At 43.2% G+C, this 27,846-nt stretch overlaps 1 protein-coding gene across 1 annotated transcript in view; it reads left to right on the forward strand.

Moving 5' to 3' along the window:
* Positions 1 to 9,978, forward strand: part of NEIL2 (nei like DNA glycosylase 2) — a 301,109-nt gene extending 291,131 nt beyond the window's left edge. The window contains exon 5 of the mRNA XM_078646716.1: positions 8,412 to 9,978. Within this exon, the coding sequence (XP_078502842.1) occupies positions 8,412 to 8,716 (305 nt within the window). The 3' untranslated portion in view covers positions 8,717 to 9,978. The remainder of the gene's footprint in view (positions 1 to 8,411) is intronic.
* Positions 9,979 to 27,846: the final 17,868 nt, after the last annotated feature.

Below are 27,846 nucleotides of genomic sequence, written 5' to 3' on the forward strand. Positions count from 1 at the left end.
AATTCACCTTTCTTACAATTCACGTCCAATTCTGTGGTGCTACCTACAAACCCAAGGTTTATGCCTAAGGTGCCTTCGGATTTTCACCTGAATGAACCAGTCATCTTAGACGTTTTTCCTAATCCGCAATCCACTGCGGAGAAGGCATTACATACCCTTGACATCAGAAGATGTTTAAAATTCTATTTGTAAAGGACCTCTTTCATTCTCATATCCGATCAACTGTTTATTGCCTATGGAAAGATACGGCAAGGACAAGCAGTGTCTAACCAAACCATGGTTAGATGGATTTCTGCAGCTGCTGACTTTTGCCATCTTCATAGCTTATGGACGTTTCCACAACGGGCGTCCAGTTCCCGAACCTACAATTGCTCGTTGGGTTTCCTCGGCCATTGTTTTCTGCCATCAACAGGCAGGCAAGCCTCTACAGTCTTCAGTGAGGGCCCATTTTACCAGGGCGATGTCGTCTTCAACTGCCCTCTTTGCCGGTGTGCCGCTGCATCAGATCTGCACAGCAGCCACATGGTCAAGCAGGCACACGTTTACGAAACACTACTGCCTGGGTGCCATCAACGAAGCAGACACTGCAGTGGGACAGGCTGTGCTTCGCACTCTTTTTCAATAAGGTGAGCCTCTGTCTTCCCTCCTCCATTATGGGAAGTTTTCTTCAGATATTACTGCTTTCTATTCCATATTCAAGCATGTGAATCTATGAAAGACACCCTAATACTGGAGAAGAACAATTGCTACTTACCTGTAAACAGGTGGTTCTCCAGTATTGGTGTCTTTCATAGATTCACATGCGACCCACCCACCTCCCCTCAGAGGCTCTCTTCTCCTCATAGACTCTGTGGTCACTCTTGTGCTACGAAAATCTGAGGTGCTGAACTCTGAGGAGAAGGTTCTGGAGGGCTGCTGGCACCTGATTGGCTACAGTTTGGACCAACATGGTGACAGGAATAGGCTACAAGTGTTTTTTTCTCTGTTCATGTATTCCTATGAGGAATTGTGTAGGCATTTACTGCCTGTTTTCTAATATGTATTTCATCTGTTATGTGTTACATATACATATTATTAGTATGTTATTGCTATTTTATTTACCGTGGGACTCCCACTCCGACGACGGGGAATATTCAAGCATGTGAATCTATGAAAGACACCAATACTGGAGAACCACCTGTTTACAGGTAAGTAACAATTGTTCATATTAAACATTTCCTTGGCTGAATTCCCAGCAAGACGGATACGGCTTGAGAAAAAATCCTTTTTTGCTTTGTAGATCATTTGTTTGTAGGTTGTGAGACTTTGTTTATAACTTTTTTTGGCAGCTTCCTCAATCTCTTCTCCATGTCCGTTCGTAAGATTTACAGATGAGTTTCTGTTCCCTTAGATCCTCCTCATACCATGGGGCTGTAAGATGAGATCTTCTAGGGACCCTCACTTTCTCCGGAGCGAGATCATTACATGCAGTCTCAATCCAATTAGTGTATTGTGTAGTAGCCTCCTTTAACCCTGGGGCAGTTGGCCCACACTAGTCAAGAGAGCATTAATTAATGCAGTACCTTCAATTTTGTTCCAGGCCCTACTTTTGATTACTTTTCAGACCCGCCCTGTCCGGCCCACGCCCTGAGCAAACCAACTCAAATTGCACAGCGGAGTGATCAGTCCAGGTAAGGGGCAATATCCCTAAAAAATGGAGTTGTAGATGGTTTGAAAAAATTCCATCTATGGCTTCATGAGTCTGGCCTATCACCTGTTGACTGCGATCAACACTCTTCACGAGGTCTAACAGAGCCACCCTGTCTGACTCCGAGTCAACTTCTAGAAAATAATTGAAGTCATCCATGATGGTAAATGAGTCGGCACAGAGCCCCTCCTCCAGGAGGTTCCCAATAGAGGTTAGAAAGTTGTTTTTAGGGCCAGGGGTTATATATAATAGAATGCCCTTAAACGTAGAGTGATTAGTAAGGTTAAAACTAAAAGATAGTGCCTCACAGTCCGCATTAGAAGCTATCTGAAAGCCAGCCTTCAAAGTATCATGGTAGATAACTGCTAAGCCCTCACCTCTCCTCCCTTGTCTGTTAAAGATATAGCAGATAAATCCGGGAGGCGTGGCTTTCACAATATCTGGCCCTGAAGCTTCATCAGTCCATGTCTCTGATAAGAAGGCCAGTTTAATATTTTCCTCCTCTAAAAAGGTAGCGCACTCTAGACTGTGTTTCACCAGTGATCGAGCGTTAAGCAGGGTACATTTTATCAATGACTCCTCTGGTGCCTCCCCGTTAGGCTTTTTATTATTAGAAAGCCTAATCGCCTGATATTCCAGTCTTGATAGCGTGCATTTACAGTTGGAGCAGGTGATATCTAAAGAGGGGGTCTTGCACTCAGCTGGAAGCACACACAGCCTTGATTTTCCACAACCCGCCTCAGTTTACATAATTGGTCTCTAGAATACCTCAAGGTAAGCCTCTTACCTAATGAGTAAGGTGCACGGGTTCTGCCGCTGTGCACGTCCTGAGCGCGGACGGGCGCAGACAGGTTTGCCTTTGGCACACCCGCTGCGCGCGTCCGCTGCGCGCCCGCGTCGGTGCTCCCATTTATGTTGTCCTTCGAAGCAGCTGGACCGCTAACCCCACAGTGTCTCCAAGATGGCGGTTGCCAAGAGCAACTGCCGCCGCAAAGCCTCGGGGCATCCCGTTATCCTCCCCAGCCACAACCAAACACAATTCAGCCCAACTATCCACTTGGTAAGAACAGTATTTTAAAAATGTAAGAGATCTAAAAGATTTGTCCGTTTAAAAACGCTCCCTTCAGTGCAAACGAGCAGCGTTTTAGCAGCAGGCAGTTTAGCAGCAGAACAGTTGATAAAATACAATGTGCCAAAGAGCAGAATGGAAGAACAAGTAAAGAATGAAATCTCCCGGCTCACGCCTCAGGAGAAAGCAATCCAAGCTGCAGGCCCTCTAGTAGCATTTGATTTACAGTTCCGCCAGCACGCATGGTGCACTTTACTAGAGACTTACTAATAAATCAAATATGCCAATCATGGATAAACCAATCACCAATACAATTTAGACAGAGCGCATGTGCATTTCAGAACTGCTTAGCAATGATAAAGTGCCCAAACTCCTAAAGTCAACAAAAACATGTCAGAAAATATAGGAGGAAGAAAGCAAAATGTTTGAAGATAACCCAGCAAAAGAGGCAGGTCCAATTACTACAATCATACTTCAAAGTATTTAAATGATAGACTAAATCCAACAACTTGCCAAGGTTAGATTTACTATAACTATAACAGAAGAGTTATAGAACTTGGGTTTCTGATTACCCAGAATCCAGCCTTCCAGCAGCCTCTTCCGATTGACCAGCATTTGGCAGGCTGAACCAAATTGCTCTAATGACTTGTGAAGTGACCTGCATAGAGAGAGAGGACATCTGGCGGGAGGAAAGCTGCAGACCAAAAGGCAGGATGGGGTGGAGTAGCCAAATTGGTCCTCAAAGAGTGAATGACCAGACACAGGCTCACCCCCACATCCCGCATCTCCAGCCAGACCGCAGCCACAGTTGTAATTGAATTAATAGAGGGGCTGGAAGGGGAGAGTTAGGGAAACTTTGCCACGCCAGTGGGTTTGCTTAGTCAGACCTTAATCTTCAGGAGAGCATTTCTCCATTTTGGATTTTAAAGGAATAGTGCTTTATAGTACAAGAATATGGCACACTTCGGAGGGTGGCTTCCTGCACCCCATTGGTCAGGGTTGCCCCCCGCTTGTCACTCCAGGAGCACTGATGAATATGGGAGAGTTGCCCACCAACTCAGATCCATGCCTGAAACTATAAGAAGTATGACTTCCTTGCTAGAACCCTGGCCTGCACCAAGCGGATTGCATTCTGATTTACTGCACTGCTGCACACTGTGTAACTATAGCCCTAACAACGTTGCCTCGCTTTGAAAAGTGAAGTAGTGGACTTCCTACATCCTTGATCTTACTACCTTCGGGAGACGTTTTAAAAAAAATTCTGTTTTACAGCCCCGCAGTTTGATTACTGACTCAATACCTGCTCCCATCCTGAGACTGAGACTACTACTGGGTGATTTGTGCACCTGCATTTGTGGATGTTAACATAACATGAGTGTACTGAGCTGCCTCATCCTTGCTGGTATGTGGCATCATTGTTTATTTTCCTCTTGGATCTCTAGGTAGACTCAATTGGCTGATGACCCACTGCAACTGTAAGTCTTTAAAAGTAAATTATCAGTTAAGGATAGTTCAGTGGAGTGGCAGTCTTTGGTCTTGCTTGATACCTACCTCAAAGGCATGGGAGTGCATTTGGCTGATTTGTAGGTACTCTCTTTGGTGGTATATGGCTTTTGGTTGGGGTTGTCTGCAAGTTTTTAGGACTGAAGAAGAGCACTCAGTGGCTCTGGATTCCAGAACACCAGGCCGGTGATGCGCCAGCCATATAATTAGTCGGATCAAGAGCCTTACCCTTTCCATAGTGTGACCCACCAGCTGCTGTAAATTTTGGACTGTCAAAAGAAATCACAGTTTACAGCCAGACATTACCAAGATCCATTGTGCCACAGTGGGTAAGCAGTTAAAGCTAATTTGTTATCCGTTTCACTCCCTTCGTACCAACAATGTTGTTATCCCGAGCCACTGATAGAAAATGAGTGCCCAACGGAGAGCTTATGAAACTAAACACTAAACTAGATTGGTGGATTGGGGGAATCATTTAGCACCTGCTTGGGGGGAGGGTGAATCTGGCCCCTGCCTAACCAATAGGGAAAAAGTTCCAAGGGGTAACCTTGCCCTACTGCAAACAATCCTACTGTGCCCATCTCGGCCCAAATCAAAAATGGTAAAACCTTGTCCCCTTTCACAGAGCTTATGAGCCTACACCAGATGTGTGGCTGGGGAAATGAGCAACCCCTCCCTTGTGGTCACTTCAAACCAATTTCAGGAGTAGATCCTCTCTCATTAGGATTGGTATTGCCTGACTGGGGGAACAAAGAAAGGCCCTGCGTAGATGTCAGCTAGTTTTTGCCAGTGACAGGGTAGGCTTATTGCAACTGAATCAAGTTCCTGGGCACATCCCAGATGGTCACCCTACCAGAGAAACCGAAGCACCTCCCCACACCCAACCCTTTGTCCTTCTCTGGGAGCAATTGTCACTCCACATCAATGGGACATTCATTTGCCAGGTGGCACTTGGAGTGCATGCAAGTGGTCCTCCAGGTGCTTTAGGCTGGAATAGTACCTTTTCCCAAAAATGTATTGCAAGTCCCACTTCAGCAACTAATTGGTCTTGTAATAAATATATTTTAAAAAGTTCAACGGTGAAATTTGTAGGAGTTTCCTAGGCAGAAAAATTATTACATTTAATGTTGTATCCCAATGTTTTCATATGGAACAGCTAACCCTCCTACAGTGAAAATAGCGTTTATGGCCTTTGCACTTTAAGGACATGTTCAGCTTTAAACTTTTACATGTCCTACTTTTAAATATTGTGCACCCTACCTTCTGGGCAGCATGGCCTACTTAGGGGTGGCTTATTAATATTTAAAAGTAAGGTTTGTTTATGTCAAAATGGTATTTTACAGGTCGAATTTGAATTTTATAACTGTACAGTCAGGCTACAATGGTCGGCCTGCAGTCTTGTTGGCACTGTCACTATAGTGGGTGGCTCAATGGGTGTTGCATTCCACTTTCAACATTTAACTTGCAGGCTCTGGGTGCCCTTTGTACCTTATAGTAGGGACTTCTGGATAAGTTAAATATGCCAATTGGGAGTATAGCCAATATCTGTTAGCAGAACCCAAGTGCACAAAGTGAAAACATCAGCAACATCACTTCAAAACAATTGCTGGTGATCAAGCAAAAGGAGGCATTTTCCTATAGCCATCACCTATCTGTTGTTGATGGGTGTAAAAAGGTAATCTCTATTAGCGAAAAATGTCCCTGTCACAGCCTGAATTCACATTAGTGGCATGTTGTTTGGCATTCTTTTGTGGCTCCATTTGACATCTGATTTCTCTTCAGTCAGTTTTGGGATGAAGGATATGATGACAATTGTGTCGTAGTTCCCGAAACATTCAGTGGAATGTAAAGTCTTTTAAGCAGTGTGAGTGTGCGCTTTTGGAGTGCCAGCCAATTATCCCTAAATAATAGATGATTTAAAGAGTGTAGTTATTGGTTTGGCTTGTTTGAAAATATGGTCCTTAATGAAGATGGCGATGGGACAGTAGTTGGCAGTAGTTATTAAAAATGCCATACTTATTGGTAGGTTAGTCATTTCAATGACTCCTAGGGTTTTGAAGTTAGTTGATGGTAGTGATTAGGGTGGTTTAGGTGTATGATTTGTTTTGGAGGTAGTTTGTCCTTATCTTATTGTATAGCACCTTGTAATATCTACCTCCACCTGTGTTTAGCTGTCTAGGTGTGGCAGAACTATTATTTGACCATTCCATTTTTGTTTCTCATACTGTTTTCAAGTTCAAGATAGAAAAGATCTTGATTGTATTTAGAGGTAATGTCTGTCCAATTCAATCACATAAAAATAGCTGCCTAATCTAATTGATATCCAGGGACATTTTTAGTCTACAGATTATCAAGATACTTTCTGTTGTTTTACGCATTGTAGAGAAAATATCTGTATTACCACTTTATCCGGAAGGAAAAATTAGCATTTTTTCTGTAACTTTTCTTGTGGGCTACGGGTCAAAGTCCGAAAAAGTCCCTGTGAAAATGACCTTACCTGGAGTGGATCGCATGACTACTCACTAAAAACGGTATTTCTGCCTTGCAATCATTTTGTTTCATTCTCACTGGACACTGCAGGAGAAAGGTTGCAACACATGTGTACCTCATGTTAGTTTTCATGTTTTTTAATGTGATGGAGTTTTCATTGCACAGCAGTGAGTAAGAATGTTGTGACTAGTAGCCACCTTAATTATTCCAGGATGTTGAAAGTAGAAATACGTTTATTGGTTACAGAAGGTCCCATCCACCCTCGTCAACCTCTGCCCAGTATCTCACTGACCAGCTCAAATTCACCACATTCCACATGGCTTCATGACAATCTGCATGGAGTGCAATGCCTAATCATACATAGATGGGACAGTCATTCACAGAGCAATCAAGGATATTACAAATGCATAGGAGGTGTTTATGGTTGACAGTATCCTTTTCAAATCACACTGCCTAAACCTGTTCTGAGTCATAGGCAGAGGGGTATGTGTGTCTCCTTGAGTAGATGTGGATGGCTTGCCGACTGCTTGGTTTGAAAGCATTCAGCTGCTTATATCTGTCTAGTGAAGTACCTTGTGTCTCTCGACCTAGAGGACGAGGAGAGGTTGCAACATGCCTCAAGTAGCCAAGTTTGGAAACTGTTGTCTTGCTCTGCATTTGTAACCTGCAGATGTATAATGTCCCTATATGGCCTCCGTACACGGCCTATTTCCCATTCATGATACTTTGCAATGCCGCAGCTTAGCTCAATAATATTCATGAGCCGGCCTCAGCAATGAGATGTAAAATATTGGACAGTTTTTTCCAGTATTGCCTAAAAACATCTTGCACTTATCAAACAAGCATTGGATTAGTTCTGCAGTGTTTTCCTTCCAAGTGAATCCTATGCTTGTAAACATCCAACCATAAAGGATTAGAATTAAGTAGAGAAGCAAAACTGGTATTTATCGAGAGCCATAAATCCTATGCAGTTGAATTGGCAACGCACAAGTAAGTTTCAAGTCAAAAGTAAGTTTATTATAAACTGCATAAAAACACCATAAAACAACTACAAATTCAACAAGTTAAAACTCTTTAAAAGAACCATAAAACCGGCTTCTGGGACTGTTCCAAATTCATTATTTCTTTATCTCCTAAAAACTTGTTTTACTTGTATCGATTATTGTGAGCAAGGTCTAAATACATAATCCAACAATTAGTGGCTGCGATAACCAATTACAATTATCCATTTAGTCGCTAATAGTTACTCCCTAGTCCATTCTTGCATTTCCTATTCCATAAGGAATCTCTTTGACAATTCCATTCTCAACCATTGATTTGGTAGGGTGTCTAAATACGGATACCATGTATCATTCCTCCAGCTATTTAACATAAAATGTACAGATACTTTTTGTTTCGGATAGTCCATATCAATTTGTCTAGATTTTTCTTTCCCCAAAGATTTCAGAACACTCTTTTGTTATTCAATACGTAGCGACACTGGGTAAATTTTCACCTTTAGATTGTCACAGATGGAGTGGAGTTTCTTAAGCCCACTTCAATTCATTCTGTTGAATCTCCCTCATATACCAATATGAGACTTTCTCCTCAAGTAGTTTGTGAGATTATTTCCAAATCTGTTTTCTACACTAACTGCTCACAATTATGAATTGTTTGTTTCAGGGAACATCATAAAAAACGAAATCCTGTTTTTAGCTGGGATCCACCCTCTAACACCAGGCTCGCTTCTCGGGCTGAAGACTCTGGAGTCCATCTTAGATCACGCCATCCGTTTCACCTCTGATTGGCTGCATAACAAGCTGCAAGGAATTCGAATGCATCACCAGATCTACTTGAAGGAAACGTGTCCCCTGGGTCACCCGGTGATGAAGGACATCTTCGGGCCCCCAGGAGGGTTGAAGAGGCCTACCTGGTGGTGTCCTGAGTGCCAGCCTCAAATTCTCCCAAATCAGGTTGAGAACGCTTGAGTCCCGCTGAAGAGGGGTATGAATATTTAGCATCTTTGCTTTTGTTAGCAGTGACAGGTTTCATGGTTACTGAGCGAATAGTGTTACGTTTTTTACTATTATTTTGCTCCAAGGTATGGTGGGAAGATTGAAGACCAGATATCGTCTTCACATACTAGTAGCACAAAAATGCTATATTTGTGATGAGGTCTACTAATCGAGACAGAAAATGGAGCACTTTTTATCTTTCATCTATCACACACAGATGTACCGTTTGTGGTGCTGTGTGTGACAACAGTTAAGTTGTCAACTAGATGTTTCTCATTGCCCAAGTGAAGGATTCCAAATACATGGACCAAGTCTAGTTTTTTTTTTCTTTTTAAGGGTTGCTTTCATTTTCAGTGTATAAATAAAATTATCAGTGCATAGATACCGTTTCAGCGCTTTGCATTATGTGAACTGCAATGTATACATTTTATCTTGAATAAAATGCTACAGACATTGCAAGAAAGTTGTGGTGTGCTAAATGATCTGTGGCAAGGACACATTGAGTCCAAAGTAAACTGCCACTTAAGATGTATGAATTTGCTCAGTAGAGTAGATCGTGGGTAAAGCACTTGGGTCCAGATTACATAACGTTGCACCAGCACAGTGCAATTTTGTACCACCGCACCAATACAAAATGACGTCTGGGGTTGCAGTATGATCCGGTGACCAAAGCTCAGACATTCCTCTGAGTTAACGTAGACTTGCAGATGGCGCAGCTCGGAAACTGAGGCAATCGTTGCTGACTGTTTAAAACTTGTGCTTTCCACAGTTCATTATGAACTCCGACAAATTCAGAGTTAAATGTATGTGCTATAGACACTGCAAGTGCATGAAACTTAGGTTGAGCTTTGCGCTGATCAGTTTAGGATACAGCCCATCCACTGTTGAACCACTACAAAATGTAATTTTGTCTCTGCAAACATAATTTTAACATTGCCATGTTTATGCAGTTGTCAAGGTAAAAATCATGGAAATTGGTCCTTGCCAAATTAGTGCTAGCACACCTTCTATTTGATAAACTATGACGGTAACATGAATCGTTTGTCATAGAGAAACATTCAGTTTTTGATTTAATTAGGCACAGAAAATTCTAAGAAATGTTTCTTTTGAACTGTTGAATATAACGTATATTAACCTCAAAGGGAGAGAGGTATGGATTCCAATATTTTGTTGATGTAAACAGAATGTCTATGACCAACACTGTTGTTGTGAATTGAAGAAAATAAAACTTTCAAGCAGAACAGTGTCTTTACAATGTTGTCAACTATACTATTGTCATTACTGATGCTGCACAAGTTTTAGGTCTCACATAGACCGCATATCCACTGTCTCTTCGAGATGTTTTGTTTATTGTTGGTGGGTTTTGTTGGTGGGTTTGGAGCCATCCCATTACTTACAATTGGTGAACTTCAAAAGCACTCTTGATTCCTGCTGGCCAGCTCTGTGTTTGACACTTCCCTCTTCTCGCATATGACTTTTTGTCCTTACACTGCTTCAACTTTTCAAACCTACTTATTCTTTTTGTTGAGCAGCTCTACATGCTCATGTGCTTGTTAATTTATGCTGTCCAGCTTGACTTTCTCTCATGTGATCATTCCTTCTTCACTGTATACTCACCCCCCCCATACCCGCCGAACTCACTATCTGATAACAGAAATTTAAATCTGGTTCTTATCTTACCTCATTTGCTGAGCATTCAAAGTCGAGGTCAAATGTTAGGCTTCATATTCTGACGGAACTTGGTGTTTACTTTTCTTTCGCTGACTTCAAAGTGAAAGAATTTATGTGACGATCCATCTTGCTGAGTACCCATGCAAGAGTCAAGGTAGCAGTCATATAACCGTATATAACTGTCCCCCTAGGCACTGGGTATGGTGCTGATAAACATTCAGCTCTGTTTTTTAAATAAAGTACTTAGTCATGGTCCTTGTGTTCAATTTTATTTCATTGAATTCCACAAGTTTCTGTGTGTTAAATTCATTAGTTTTCAAATTGTATCCAAACATTGATTCAAATCCAATGCATTTCGATGGTTAAACCATCTTCATCAGGGATCCATCTGTAAATGACAAACAATAATCTCTAAGCATACTCATACTTTTTAAGCCTTTAACACTCAAGTCGTTAATGAATATTAAAATCACATCTATATTAGATTTTAATCACCTCGTACATTTTACATCCCAGTGTTTGGTGCTAGTAACTATACTGGTTCTAAACCCTCACTAACCGTCTTTTCAGTGTGTATGTATTTCCCCTTACAGTATGGTAAATCGAATAATTACATCTTGATTACTAAGTTGCTGATTTTTGTGCCTTCGATTCGTTCGCTCTATCTATGCCTTCACCTTTCGTTGTGACATGATCACCAGTTGTTAATGTGAACTCTGCGTTCTAAAATCGGTGGGCTCCCCCCTCTGTCCTTTCTCCAAACCTTTAAGGGATGTTGAGTTATGCTCTTACCTGAAACAAACTTCACTCGCTTTTCGTAACTGCCGCTGCGATTACGCGCGTCTTTCTTTTCCGGGTTTTAAGCCAGGATGTTATGTTGTGCGCATGCGTTACGTCACTGGGAACGTGTCGTGAACGCAAGCCCCTTGTTTTTGTATGTACGTTCCTGATTAACTTTATAGACTACTTTTATCCCTAACAAAAACAAAAGCTGCTTGCTTATGTTTACTCTTACGCGCATATTACTGACCTAATATTCGTGGTTGTTACGCTCACTATTCAACAGTGCTAACATATTGTAACCTCCTGTCGCTACATGGTAGATCTATGGCGATATCGGCAGAACGTTGTCCTGCCCTTTAATTCTGTAAATTCCTATCAGCATGCTCAAACGAATTCCCATTTATGAACACACATATACACTGCCAGTAATTACTCATCCCATGAAAGGCAACAAGATACACCTTAGAGTCAACGCAACATGTGATACGACTAATGTGATCTATATGTTGAAATGCCCGTGTGGCAGTGTATATGTGGGACATACAGAAAGGAAATTCAAAACAAGACTAACTGAACATAAGAGCAACATACGCACTGGTTCCTTAAAATCCACAGTGGCGACACATTTTTTGGAGAAGAAACATCACATTAGCCAACTAAGAGCATGCATCCTAGAGCAGGTCGACAAAGAAGGATTTACCAATAAACAAAACTTATTGAAGCGAGAAAATCATTGGATTTTCCATTTGAACAGTCTGAAACCCATTGGTTTAAATGACAGAACTGAATTTTTGTGTTATTTATAGCAGTGTTAAGGATAAGAGGTGTGTTCATAAATGGGAATTCGTTTGAGCATGCTGAATAGGAATTTACAGAATTAAAGGGCAGGACAACGTTCTGCCGATATCGCCATAGATCTACCATGTAGCGACAGGAGGTTACAATATGTTAGCACTGTTGAATAGTGAGCGTAACAACCACGAATATTAGGTCAGTAATATGCGCGTAAGAGTAAACATTATAAGCAAGCAGCTTTTGTTTTTGTTAGGGATAAAAGTAGTCTATAAAGTTAATCAGAAACGTACATACAAAAACAAGGGGCTTGCGTTCACGACACGTTCCCAGTGACGTAACGCATGCGCACAACATAACATCCTGGCTTAAAACCCGGAAAAGAAAGACGCGCGTAATCGCAGCGGCAGTTACGAACAGCGAGTGAAGTTTGTTTCAGGTAAGAGCATAACTCAACATCCCTTAAAGGTTTGGAGAAAGGACAGAGGAGGGAGCCCACCGATTTTAGAACGCAGAGTTCACATTAACAACTGGTGATCATGTCACAACGAAAGGTGAAGGCATAGATAGAGCGAACGAATCGAAGGCACAAAAATCAGCAACTTAGTAATCAAGATGTAATTATTTGATTTACCATACTGTAAGGGGAAATACATACACACTGAAAAGACGGTTAGTGAGGGTTTAGAACCAGTATAGTTACTAGCACCAAACACTGGGATGTAAAATGTACGAGGTGATTAAAATCTAATATAGATGTGATTTTAATATTCATTAACGACTTGAGTGTTAAAGGCTTAAAAAGTATGAGTATGCTTAGAGATTATTGTTTGTCATTTACAGATGGATCCCTGATGAAGATGGTTTAACCATCGAAATGCATTGGATTTGAATCAATGTTTGGATAAAATTTGAAAACAAATGAATTTAACACACAGAAACTTGTGGAATTCAATGAAATAAAATTGAACACAAGGACCATGACTAAGTACTTTATTTAAAAAACAGAGCTGAATGTTTATCAGCACCATACCCAGTGCCTAGGGGGACAGTTATATACGGTTATATGACTGCTACCTTGATTCAGTGACTACACTCCAGACGGGGAGTGATACCCTGGCAGCACGGCTAAAAGACAAATAAATAAGTTGAACAAAAAGAGGCAGTGCATGTCCTTAGACTTTAAGTACCCATGCAAGAGGACAGGCTGTTGGACCCCTCATCAAAGAGAAGAGGGTACGGGGACGTGGAGACTGGTAGGTGCAGACACATGGTCTGCACACTGAAACTACAGCACGCCTCAGCGCAGCTAACTGATTTTGCTACATTGTTGCATTGCATAGGTTGGACCCAGATCAATAAACACAGTAGGTAGCACCTAGGGGCACCAATTCTAGTGTGGGGTAGTTTGTCCACTACACGTTTTTTTTCCGTCCTGATAAAGCGCGGGGGATCCTCATGACCAGTTTAGGCGCGAAACATGTTGACTTTCGTCTTTATGAATGAGTGCCCAGAGTTGGGTCCCTCCTCTGAGACCACAGGAGATCTCTCCTACCCAGTCTCAACATCCAGACTACCAAGGTTCCTTTCAAACCCTGAGGTAGCACTCACCTGCTAACAGGTTTTTATCCATGAAAGGGCGACCCCCCCACTCCCCCATTCAATTATAGTGTAGGATCTCCCTTACCAGATTTAATCCTTTATTTTCACACCCCACAACCTCACCTCCATTCATCATATAGCATCCTCTAAAAAGGTCTCCGCTAAAGTGACACTACCCGTAGGGCATTGCAGCGCTGGCCTGACTAGCAGCACGGCCCTATGATGAATCATGACCTCCTCTAGGGGATGTGTGAGGGCACCAAAAACCGTCCAACTGACTGTCTCTATATAGTACTTTGATCCAGGCACACTCCACTTTTTGAGATACTGTGCCTTTCTCAAACCTTCATAGTTTTAAAGTTTCAGTAAGAGGCTAATATTCATTAGCCCCTTATTGAAACTTTAAACATACCTTTAGTGTTCTCACCAGTGCACCCAAAACTATAGCATGAGTCGTCACAGGAGGAACACTGATTTTTCTGAACTCATCAGGCTGAACTCGCACATTGGGGAAACCGGTTGGAACTGGTTTTTACATTGAGCTCAGACCGGCACACATGATGAAAGCTCTACTTACTTCCTATGTCGACGTGCACCCAGAGATGCTCAGAAATGCCTATAACAGCCTCCATAAGCTCTAGTTTGCTATGGCACTGCTTTGCTACACTTTAAAAATGACATCTGACAACCATCATCCTTGGAACAGAACCAGTAGTCCATTTTGTATGGTTTGGAGCTTTCACGAATGATCAGCACGATGACTGTGCGGATGTACTTGCCCATAGCAGAGTTTACCTTGGTGTTCTAAAACATAGCAACATGCAAACAGAAAGAAGCTTGAAGGTACATATACAAATAAAGAAAACACCAATAATGACATGCACACAGCAAAACAAAGAATGCATATAAAATGTAAAATGAACCCTAAAGTCTAACACATACTAAAATTAAATGGGCACAAATACGCGAAGCAGCTAATAACGCTTTCTAACTCTCCAAGCCGAACATACATCCATCTGGAACTACAAAGAGGTCGTGACATTGAATGACAGATGCTCACGCCTGGACAAAGACAAATCCTCTGCGCTGATGCACTCTAGGACGCTATACCCAGACATGGTCTCACATAGCCTATTACTGAGCACCCTACTTGAAAAGGGTATGCATTCTAAAGCCCTTCAATGGTTCAACTCCTTTTTAAGCAACAGAACACAAACAGTACAAATGGGCCCTTTTGCCTCCAACCCAAAAAAACATTAACTATAGCATCCTGCAGGGAGCCTCCTTGAACCCCACCCTTTTTAATGCCTATGCATCTTCTCTGGCTAAAATCAGCAAAAATGGGGATTCAGTATCTGCTCTTATGCAGATGACACAACTACTGATAGTCCTTGAAGAAAGGCACGAGGACCCCAGAATTAAACTGAATAACTGTCTCTCAGAAATAGTGGCTTTGATGTCGGACCATTGTCTGAAATGGAACGCTGATAAGTCAGAGATCCTAATCTTTGGAGGAGCAGACCTAATCTGGGATGCAACTTGGTGGCCCCAATCATTAGGATCTACACCCGCTCCCAAACAGGTTGCAAAACACGTGGGTATTCTTATCGAAAATGCTCTAACTATGCAGGACCATGTCCATGCACTGTGTGGGAAAAGTTTTGCTACATTAAAATTCCTAAAAAGTCTCTTCTTATGAATCCCCCTGGAATGTAGGAAAACCATCACACAGGACTTGCTCATAAGCAAACAGGATTACGGGAATGCGCTCTTTGTGGGCATGGCAGACTGCCTCTTCTCTCGTCTGCAGGTAATCCAGAATCCGTACGCCAAGTTGGTGTGCAACAAAAGCAAGTATAGCTCGGCATCAGAATGCATTCGGGAGCTCCATTGGCTGTCTGTGCACCAAAGGGCCAGATTCAAGCTCGTGAGCCATGCACACAAAGCCCTACATTATCACAGCCCCAGAATCCTACAAGACAAAATCCAATTCTATGCCCTTACACTGAATTTAAGGTTGTGCAACCGGGTACAGGCAAAAACCAAACACATTAAGAAAGCCAGGGCGGGGAGGGGGGGCGCTCTTTCTCCCATCTGGCAGCAACTCACTGGTATGAACTACCTCTAGAACTTCGTCTTACCGATGACTACATGTCATTTAGAAAGAAGCTGGAACCCTGTTCCCCAGGGTATAATTAGCACATTGACTTGAGGCTTAAAGGACAGCCGGCTATCACATTTGATATCGAGATTTTTAACATTGTCTTTGTGGGGACTCTACACTATTCAACTCTAAGCCACTATATTGCACTCTACGCCACTACACGCTCTAATATATTCTGTACCATTGCACTACACTACGCCACTGCATTTAACGCTACTGTACACTTCTCTACCCTCCCCACTTCACACTACCCTGCACCACTCCACTCTGTGCCACTTCACTCTACTCTGAAACAATCTACTCTGCACCACTATACTCCGCGCCACTGCACTCTATGCTAATCTACTTTGCCCACTGTACTTCATACCACTTCACTCTAGGCCACTATACTCCACTCTACTGCACTCTATTCCATTCAACTCTACTCCACGCCACTCCACTCTACAACACTCCACTCTGGACACTTTTAAACACTTTGCCATGATGATCATTCAACTCCCTGAATGCCACTGCAAGCCATTTTACTCCTCCTATTTAACAACCCGCTACTCCATCCTACGCCTCTCCACTCTGTGGCACTCTGCCATTTCACGCTACTGTAGGCCACTCCACTCTACAACACTATTCCACTCTAGTCCACTCCTCTCCATGAAAGTCTACTCCTCTCTACTCCATTCTACTCAACACCCTCTACACCACTCTTCTGTACACCACTCCACAAAACTCTGCTACTCAACTCTGTCCTTCCACTCTACAACGCTTTACTCACTCCACAACACTCCAAGCCACTCCCATTTACCCCACTAACTTTAAGCCATGCTGAACAGAAGCCACGCTGGTGTACAACATTGCTAAAAGATGTTGGTAAGGCAATAGCTTTCACGTAGGCAAGACCTATTGGCTTTGCCAATGCTTGCTAGCATTGAGATTGAGGAGCCCATTGGAAGGCACTGCTATGAATTCCTGCCCATTCCCTTGACCCCTGCTTTCGTGCTTTGCCCTGAACCCAGAAATATCTTCGGAAAGGGAGATATTTGTTAAATGTTGTCGCTGGATTCATGTCACCCCTGATACCATAAATGGACTCCATTAAATAACTCCAGAATCTGTCTGATTTGTGATGGGACTCAACACCAGCTCAACTCTGCTTACACACCAGGACTTCACTTACTTGCACTGAATCGTTATCACCGACGCTCTAACCACTTTTGGTGCTTGGCCTTGCTTCAACATACCTTACAAATCAAAGGAGGGAGCAAAGAGGGTGTGTCCATATGGACAAAGGGGTGGATTCAGTCTCTTCTAGAACAGTTAAAGAACCAAAGAGAATCCACCTACATGTATAATAGGCAAAAAAGGGGAACAGGTTTTAGAATGACGAGTGTTTCCTACATTGGTGGAAAGCACTTAGTGTTTTTTTTAAATATCCCTCACACACCAAAAGGGTCCTTGGTATCATGCTTCATCATAAGGGTCTTCTCGTCCCTCTACGGAACGCAGCGTGCTACTAACCAGCGGATACGCGGGAGCACTGATGTAAGCACTATGTGTGGTGTGTGAGGTTAGTGAGTGGTATGGTCAGAAGTGAATGGTTGGAGTGAGTGTTAAATACCTGGCGTGTGAGGACTAAAACAATTTTAATATGCCTCAGTGCTGGTATTGTTAAAAAAGGTGTGATGGAGGTTGTAAGTGTATTTAATGTACACAACCTCCTGTGTGCGTCGACATGTTTCGAAGCGTAAAGGTTCTTCTTCAGGACGGGTGCACAGATCCACCGCTGTTACCTGCACAGACCGCAGTGGTCCCAGCCCAAGCCCTGTCCTGCATGTCCAGCCAATCCCAGACCTCTCAGGGTTCCGTGAATAACTGCAACTTAGTCCGTTGTGGATCACTCACACCTTGGCAGGGAATATAAACCTATATTCCACATTCATTGCTCTAAGCGTGTGTTTTACTTGTATTTTACTTCGAAGGACTTCCGCTTTTTAAAAAAAAAATTAGACCTTTTGCCAGACACAATGACATCCTGATCTTTGTAATTTAGAAGTCTTACAATGAGTGCTCTGGGCTCTGCACCAAGGTGGCATCTGTACTAAGGCCCAAGGGTACTTTTGATAATAAATACAGTTGATAGGCCACTAGAGTGTAAGATGTCTCTAATAGTTTTTTCAGATGTTCTGGTGAATTACCCTCAACTCACTCTGGGAAGCCTAGAAATCCAAGATTACTGCAGCAAGATCTCCTCTCTGGATTTTCAAAACGTGAGTCAAATCTGACAGCATGTGGGTTACTTTTCATGTCTGTCACCACTGCCTCCATCATGCTCCCTTTCTTCTCAGTAACAGACTTCTCTCATTGACCTCAATTGGAAGGGTATTCATTTTATTTTCCAATGCATGCTAAGACCCTTTGATCGGCAACAGTATTTGTGCACCTGTGGACGCGATCAACTGGGAGTCAGCAGCTCCCTGGTCTCCGACTCTTGCCTCCTCTGCCAGGAGGGGACCCACAGTGAATTGGTCCATGTTTGGCTGTTGAAATAATCCCAACGGTCTCTCTCGCCCCATGGTGTCAGTATTAGACTACGTATTCCCCAAAAATTAGGGACAATCTAAGAATGTGGTATTGTAACCGAACTATCAAGTTTCAGACACGATTCAATACTCCAGGTAAATCTTAGCTCTGTAATGTTCTCTCAGTCTACACATATAACCTATATATAACGGGTGTGGAATTTAATCAAATATCTACATGTCCATGGGACAGGTTGCTTCATTAATCTACTTGTCCTGTAAAAAAATCCACTTGTTCTTTTGGTACAACACTGTGCAGTGACAAATTATGGCAGTATTCTCATTACATAGGAGCTCTGATAATAGTCTTTCTGATTATGGAAGGGCTCATACTTAAAGAGGTTTGAATATGAGTGAGTCCTTTATTTTTGCCACCTTTCTGCAGATCTCCATACTAGGTCCGGAGGGAGCGGTAAGCAGTAGTTCCAGGGTTGAAATGCCCTTTTGAGATTGTACTAACTGGCTAACTTGCATGTTTTAGGGTTTTTCATCAGCTCTTCTCTAATCCATTTCCATACTGAGAACGTTTGGAAATTTACTCCTGACATGGGCAGAATTAAAACTTGTTCAAGAGTTAGTGGTTAGAGGGAAGGGGAACTTGTAGATAGATGTTTGCATGAGCAGATTTACACATTCATATTAGCTTGTGCCAAAATGCAGATTACAAATATTTCCTAGGCATATGATTTCCTGGCCTACTTCTGTAAATTCTTGTTAATTCATGAGACCTGCAAATATGTATTAATACAAGGACATATGCAATGGGTGCACTTTTGTGACTTTCTTTAAGAATTGGGCGCCTAATTAGATTTGCATTAACCAATGCCTTTTGTTTTTACTAAAGTTATCTTTCTTTCTCTCTCGGCTGGCTTCACTTTGAGTGACAGCATTCTGCTATTTCACACGGAACACATAACAGCACACAAAGGTGTTTTTTCCAGTACCAGGGACTACTGTGGCAATGTATGCTTTTTGCGACCAAAATGTATTTTTGGCAATGTTTGTTACTGCTCGAACAGCCAGGTCTTGAGAAGTCTCCTGAAGGTTAGCAGGTCCTGGGTTTGCTGTTGGTAGATGGGGAGGGTGTTCCCAGTCTTGGTGGCGAGGTGGGAGAACGAACTGCTGCCGCAGGTTGCTCTTCGGATGCGGGGATGGTGGCGAGGGCGAGGTGGGCGGAGCGGTCGGTTCGGGGTGTAGAAGGTGAGTTGTCTGAGGTGTACGGGTTCGGTGATGTAGAGTGCCTTCTGTGCATGGGTGAAGAGCTTGAAGGTAATCCTCTTGTTGACAGGGAGCCAGTGCAAGACTCTCAGGTGGGGTGTGATGTGGCTGCGTCAAGGGATGCAGAGGATGAGGCATGCAGAGGCGTTCTGTATTCATTGTAGTTGTTTCAGGAGTTTGGTTGAGGCTCCTGCGTAGAGGGCGTTGCGGTACTCCAACCTGCTGCTGAAGAGGGCCTGGGTGACCGTCCGTCTGGTTTCGGTGGGAATCCATCTGTAGATCTTGCGGAGCATGCGGATGGTGTTGAAGCAAGAGGATGAGACAGAGTTGACTTGCTTAGTCATGGAGAGTGCCAAGTCGAGGATGAACGCCAGGTTGCGTGCATGGTCGGTGGGGGTTGGTGCTGCTCCCAGAGTGGCCGGCCACCAGGAGTCGTCCCAGGCGGAGGGGGTGGAGCCGAGGATGAGGACCTCTGTCTTGTCCGAGTTCAGTTTCAGTCGGCTGTCCTTCATCCATTCGGTGATGCCCTTCATTCCTTCGTGGAGGTTAGTTTTGGCGGTGGAGGGGTCCTTGGTGAGGGAGAGGATCAGCTGGGTGTCGTCGGCTTAGGAGATGATGTTGAGGTCTTGTGATCGTTCTATTTGGGCTAGCGGTGCCATGTAGATGTTTAACAGTGTCGGGCTGAGGGATGATCCTTGGGGTACTCCACAGATGATCACAGAGGCTTTGGATCGGAATGGTGGGAGGCGGATACTCTGGGTTCTGCCGGAGAGGAAGGAGGTGGTCCATTCCAGGGCCTTTTTCTCGGATCCCTGTGTTGTGGAGGCGTGTGCTTGGTGTGGTGGCAAACGGTGTCGAAGGCGGCTGAGAGGTCCAGGAGGATGAGGGCTGCAGTTTCTCCGTTGTCCAACAGGGGCCTGATGTCGTCGGTTGCGGCGATGAGGACAGTTTTGGTACTGTGGTTGCTGCGGAACCTGGACTGGGACGGGTCCAGGGTGTTGTTGTCCTCGAGGTAGCGTGTTAGTTGTCTGTTGACGCTCTTTTTGATGACCTTCGCCAGGAACGGGAGTAGGGAGATGGGCCGGAAGTTCTTGAGGTCCCTCGGGTCCACCATGGGTTTTTTGAGTAAGGTGTTGATCTCAGCGTGCTTCCAGCTCTCCGGAAAGGTTGCGGTATCGAAGGAGATGTTGATAATCTTGCGGCGATGGGGTGCGAAGGTGGCGCTAGCTTTGTTGAAGATTTGGTGCGGGCATGGGTGTGACGGAGAGCCGGAGTGGATGGTGTTCATTATTTGGGTGGTGTCGTCGTAGTTTACGTGGGTCCAGGCAAGCAGTGGGTTGGTGCGGACGGTGGGCGGTGGATGTAAGGTGTTAGTGGCTGTCTGTTGAATCTGTCGTGGATGTCTGCGATCTTGCGATGGAAGAAGGTGGCTAGGAAGTCGCACAGGTCTTGCAATGGTAGGATGTCATTGGTGTTGGCACTGGGCTTGGCGAGTTCCTTCACAATGTTGAAGAGCTTTTTGCTGTTGTGTGCGTTGTTGTCGAGGAGGTCTTTGATGGAGGTCCTTTTAGCGGTTCGATGAGGTGATGGTGCCTGCGGATGGCGTTCTTTTGGGCTGCGTAGCTGTCTGGTGTCTGTTCGTGGTGGTAACACGTTCCTCTACTCAATTCGTGCAGCGAAGGTAACATGGTAAGCTAGTGCATCCGGTTTTTCAATGGTGTACCTCAAATCCCTTTTGGTAAGGCATCATGCTTGTCTGTCATCCCTGCCATAGGCCAAACTTCTCTTACAGTGGAACCCCGGCTAAAGAAAAGGGTTCTTTGTAGCATGCTGAGCCCACTTCCTTTATTCCATTGTCAGGGTGTCACTCCCCTATTTAAAGCAGCCCTTGCAGTTCCAGCCTCAGCAGCATGAAACGACCTCCATGGGCCTCACATCCAGCAATAACAGCTGGCAGCCCAGCTCAGTCCCAATTACCTCTCCTCTTGTACAACCAGCACACCCTCAGGGTGCAGTCCCCAGTGCTTCTTGCAGGGCCAGCTGCATTAGTTATTTACAGTTTGCGCTCGGTGCTTCACATTTAACCCAGCCCACCTCCAGAGGTCCCTGTCTGCATCTGCATGCCCCCCTGACTACAGTCGGAGTCTCACTCCTCTAACCAGCACGACTTTAATCTCTTAGTTGGCTGTTCCGCTCAGCTTCTTCAGAATGCAAGAGCTTCTCTCCTCAGAGTATGGCGTCTTAGTCAGTGGCACGCCTCAACCAAAGAAACTGAATCGCTCTTTCCCTGGGAGGGTATTGGGTCACAGGCACCATTGTTCTCGCATAGCGGGGCTATTCTTAATCTTCTTGCCATCGCCTCCCTCCACTCCATCAGCTCAACCAGGACCACTTTAATCGCTTCTCTAATGTGCCTTGGTTCAGGGACATTCAGTGCATATGTTTGTTAACCTAACCAGGTCCAGTATTCTGTAGGATTCCGTTGAGGCGCCGGGGCTCCGCTTGTAACCTGCGGATGGCCCGCTTGCTCTGCCACTCCATTATAATGTGCTAATATTTCAAATGTGTTTCATGTTACAATGTGTATTATAAAGCAAATGTTAAATGAAAAGCACATTGTAAGGAAATTAAAAACATGCATCCTAAAATGTGCTTTTCATTTGTAGTACATTGACACTATAGAATAAGTTTAACCAGACATATACACAGATAGAAAATAACATGCAAAGCAAGAGAGTATAACTTTTCACTGACCGGTCTGTTTTTACAATATTCATTTTTGCACACTGGTGAGGATTCATCGGTAGATGCTTGCATCAAGGTTAGGTCTGGAAGGGTGCGTTTGTCAGGTGTGTTTAATTTTCTAAGAGCAGCGCTGTCATGGAGAAAGCATTTTAGAAAGATCAAATGCAAAGCCTACCTTTTCTGTTGATTAAGGGAAGCAAAATCTCCTGCACAATAATTCAGCACTGTGAATTACGGGAAAATAATTCAGTTAGATATCTCCTTTGTGTAAATAGGAGCTTTAAAACACTCAATAAGAAGGCTAAATCATGTAATAACTGTGTGTGTACGTGTGTACGTGTGTGTGTGTGTATATATATATATATATATATATATATATACATATATATATACATATATATAAATATATATATATATATATATATATATATATATACATATTCACTGAAAAAACCATAGGTTATAGACCATATATAGTTAGGAATTAGCATTTAGAAAACCTTATTTTACTCACACAAAACCATTGAAATTCCATATATAGTTAGTTGCACTAACTATATATCGCGCACCCGCAATCCACTGCTGATGATGTCACATATTACATCATTCATGACATGGTCAGTGACATCACTGATGACATCTCTGATGACATCATCTAGTGTCTGTGTGTTTTTGTAAAGTTTAAATACGTTTTACATATTGAAGAATGACTGGATGGATGGAAGACTGAGTGTGTGTGTGGCTGGCTGGGAGGTGTGTGACGCTGTGCATATCAATGTGTACTTGTATCAGTGATTGTATAAGAGAGTAAGTATGTGTTAGTATATGTGTGAAAAGTATGGTGTTCTGTGTTTAACTATAGATGAGGAAATCGAAGTGTGATTGATTCTTCACAGGACTGACTAGGTGTATGAGTGCATATGATACTGTTCTAATAATAACTGACTGTATGTATGAGTAATTGTATGGGTGAATGAGTGAATGTGTGTGTAGACGTACGAATCAGTGAGTGCGTATGTAGTAACTGGTATTGGTGTGTCATGATGTCATCAGTGATGTCATTTGAGATGTCATCAGTGATGTCATTTCAGATGTCATTAGTGATGTCATCAGTGATGTCACTGAAGTATGGTGTTCTGTGTTTAACTGTATAGATGAAGAAATGGAAGTGTGATTGATTCTTTACAGGACTGACTTGGTGTGTGAGTAACTCCATGGATGAGTGGCAGTGTGTGACTGTCTGCATAGGTGTATGAGTGCATATGATAGTGTTGTAATAATGAGTGACTGTATGTATGAGTGATTGTATGGGTGAATGAGTGAATGTGTGTGTAGACGTAGGAATCAGTGAGTGCGTATGTAGTAACTGGTATTGGTGTGTCATGATGTCATCAGTGATGTCATTTGAGATGTCATCAGTGATGTCATCAGTGATGTCATTTGAGATGTCATCAGTGATGTCATCAGTGATGTCACTGACCATGTCATGAATGATGTAATATGTGACATCATCATCAGCAGTGGATTGCGGGTGCGCGATATATAGTTAGTGCAACTAACTATATATGGAATTTCAATGGTTTTGTGTGAGTAAAATAAGGTTTTCTAAATGCTAATTCCTAACTATATATGGTCTATAACCTATGGTTTTTTCAGTGAATTTTCAAGGTTTTGTAAATGCTAATTCCTAACTATATATGGTCTATAACCTATGGTTTTTTCAGTGAATTTCATTGGTTTTTTAACAGCTAATATCTGTAGCTGTAAAATGTATTCTTCTTTAAATCCAAAAATATATTTTATATGTTTATTAAATTTTTTTTTTTAAATTTTTTTTTCTTCGTTCCCGCTTCGCGAATCGGGAAGCTTCCCGTTAGCTGACCTTGATGCCGCGAAATAGACCACGAGCCGGTAAACGTTTCTTTACCGCAACTGCCGCGTTAGAAAACAACATCGTGACGCCTCCCGTCCGCATGACGTTTCGCGTTGTCGCGTGATACGTCATATGACGTGCTACGTTAGCGAACTGGTACGCTTACCGAGTCGCAAAGCACAGGTTTCTGGAAGCAAACCGGGAGGCCCTGCAAAGCGCTTAACGTAAACACAGCAGGTCATGTGACTTGGTAATAACACTTTTCATTGGTTCATTTCACTTTTGGTTTCCTAATGATGTAAGACTAGGTCATATAATCTAAAATGAACACTTTTCATTGGTTGAGAACTATTGTTTTTCCCAAATGATGAAAATCCCTCCTTAAATAAATAATAAATGTAAATGTAGTATACTTGTAAAGCGCACAGCTGCCCCAGCAACGGGGCGTCCCGGCGCTGTATAACTCTGGGGAACCCGTCCTGGCTTTCCCTGTGGGATGGTCCCTTGCTGGGAGTCCCCAAGGTGGAGCCAGGCATCCCCGGAATTGGTGGGGCCGTTGTGGAGATTAGGCAAGCTAATGCCCAGAGTTGCCGAGTGGAACCCCTGATTAGAGTAAGCACCGAAGCGAGAATTATCAAGTCCGCTGACCAAGGTCCACGACCCTGCCGCGTCGGGAATTGAACCCTGGTCCCGGGCTGACTTCTGCTCTCAGGCCTGCTGCCTCTAACCAGTGAGCCACACTCCTCCTTCTTTCCTCACTCTGACTTTCATCATTGTGAGAGAAAGACCCTTTGTTACCAGTGAGCAATGGCTTCTTTAGTAGCTTCAGCTGGTGCTTCCCCACCACCTCCACCACATCCAAGGAAGAGTGGACCACCTGCTCAAGTTATAATTCAGCAAGAAGAGGAAGAAGAGGAACAGGACGACGAGCACGAAGAGAGGCACTTTTTGCCTGAGGAGCCCAGGACGTCTCACCGGAAAGAAGACTTCATTTGGCAATTTTTTAAAATTCCCAAAGGTCAGAAAAAAGTAAATGCACTCTGCCATTTCACGCTACTGTAGGCCACTCCACTCTACAACACTATTCCACTCTAGTCCACTCCTCTCCATGAAAGTCTACTCCTCTCTACTCCATTCTACTCAACACCCTCTACACCACTCTTCTGTACACCACTCCACAAAACTCTGCTACTCAACTCTGTCCTTCCACTCTACAACGCTTTACTCACTCCACAACACTCCAAGCCACTCCCATTTACCCCACTAACTTTAAGCCATGCTGAACAGAAGCCACGCTGGTGTACAACATTGCTAAAAGATGTTGGTAAGGCAATAGCTTTCACGTAGGCAAGACCTATTGGCTTTGCCAATGCTTGCTAGCATTGAGATTGAGGAGCCCATTGGAAGGCACTGCTATGAATTCCTGCCCATTCCCTTGACCCCTGCTTTCGTGCTTTGCCCTGAACCCAGAAATATCTACTCAATTCGTGCAGCGAAGGTAACATGGTAAGCTAGTGCATCCGGTTTTTCAATGGTGTACCTCAAATCCCTTTTGGTAAGGCATCATGCTTGTCTGTCATCCCTGCCATAGGCCAAACTTCTCTTACAGTGGAACCCCGGCTAAAGAAAAGGGTTCTTTGTAGCATGCTGAGCCCACTTCCTTTATTCCATTGTCAGGGTGTCACTCCCCTATTTAAAGCAGCCCTTGCAGTTCCAGCCTCAGCAGCATGAAACGACCTCCATGGGCCTCACATCCAGCAATAACAGCTGGCAGCCCAGCTCAGTCCCAATTACCTCTCCTCTTGTACAACCAGCACACCCTCAGGGTGCAGTCCCCAGTGCTTCTTGCAGGGCCAGCTGCATTAGTTATTTACAGTTTGCGCTCGGTGCTTCACATTTAACCCAGCCCACCTCCAGAGGTCCCTGTCTGCATCTGCATGCCCCCCTGACTACAGTCGGAGTCTCACTCCTCTAACCAGCACGACTTTAATCTCTTAGTTGGCTGTTCCGCTCAGCTTCTTCAGAATGCAAGAGCTTCTCTCCTCAGAGTATGGCGTCTTAGTCAGTGGCACGCCTCAACCAAAGAAACTGAATCGCTCTTTCCCTGGGAGGGTATTGGGTCACAGGCACCATTGTTCTCGCATAGCGGGGCTATTCTTAATCTTCTTGCCATCGCCTCCCTCCACTCCATCAGCTCAACCAGGACCACTTTAATCGCTTCTCTAATGTGCCTTGGTTCAGGGACATTCAGTGCATATGTTTGTTAACCTAACCAGGTCCAGTATTCTGTAGGATTCCGTTGAGGCGCCGGGGCTCCGCTTGTAACCTGCGGATGGCCCGCTTGCTCTGCCACTCCATTATAATGTGCTAATATTTCAAATGTGTTTCATGTTACAATGTGTATTATAAAGCAAATGTTAAATGAAAAGCACATTGTAAGGAAATTAAAAACATGCATCCTAAAATGTGCTTTTCATTTGTAGTACATTGACACTATAGAATAAGTTTAACCAGACATATACACAGATAGAAAATAACATGCAAAGCAAGAGAGTATAACTTTTCACTGACCGGTCTGTTTTTACAATATTCATTTTTGCACACTGGTGAGGATTCATCGGTAGATGCTTGCATCAAGGTTAGGTCTGGAAGGGTGCGTTTGTCAGGTGTGTTTAATTTTCTAAGAGCAGCGCTGTCATGGAGAAAGCATTTTAGAAAGATCAAATGCAAAGCCTACCTTTTCTGTTGATTAAGGGAAGCAAAATCTCCTGCACAATAATTCAGCACTGTGAATTACGGGAAAATAATTCAGTTAGATATCTCCTTTGTGTAAATAGGAGCTTTAAAACACTCAATAAGAAGGCTAAATCATGTAATAACTGTGTGTGTACGTGTGTACGTGTGTGTGTGTATATATATATATATATATATATATATATATATATATATATATATATATATATATATATATATATATATATACATATTCACTGAAAAAACCATAGGTTATAGACCATATATAGTTAGGAATTAGCATTTAGAAAACCTTATTTTACTCACACAAAACCATTGAAATTCCATATATAGTTAGTTGCACTAACTATATATCGCGCACCCGCAATCCACTGCTGATGATGTCACATATTACATCATTCATGACATGGTCAGTGACATCACTGATGACATCTCTGATGACATCATCTAGTGTCTGTGTGTTTTTGTAAAGTTTAAATACGTTTTACATATTGAAGAATGACTGGATGGATGGAAGACTGAGTGTGTGTGTGGCTGGCTGGGAGGTGTGTGACGCTGTGCATATCAATGTGTACTTGTATCAGTGATTGTATAAGAGAGTAAGTATGTGTTAGTATATGTGTGAAAAGTATGGTGTTCTGTGTTTAACTATAGATGAGGAAATCGAAGTGTGATTGATTCTTCACAGGACTGACTAGGTGTATGAGTGCATATGATACTGTTCTAATAATAACTGACTGTATGTATGAGTAATTGTATGGGTGAATGAGTGAATGTGTGTGTAGACGTACGAATCAGTGAGTGCGTATGTAGTAACTGGTATTGGTGTGTCATGATGTCATCAGTGATGTCATTTGAGATGTCATCAGTGATGTCATTTCAGATGTCATTAGTGATGTCATCAGTGATGTCACTGAAGTATGGTGTT

This window comes from Lissotriton helveticus, chromosome 6, assembly GCF_964261635.1.
Source record: "Lissotriton helveticus chromosome 6, aLisHel1.1, whole genome shotgun sequence".
Taxonomy (NCBI): domain Eukaryota; kingdom Metazoa; phylum Chordata; class Amphibia; order Caudata; family Salamandridae; genus Lissotriton; species Lissotriton helveticus.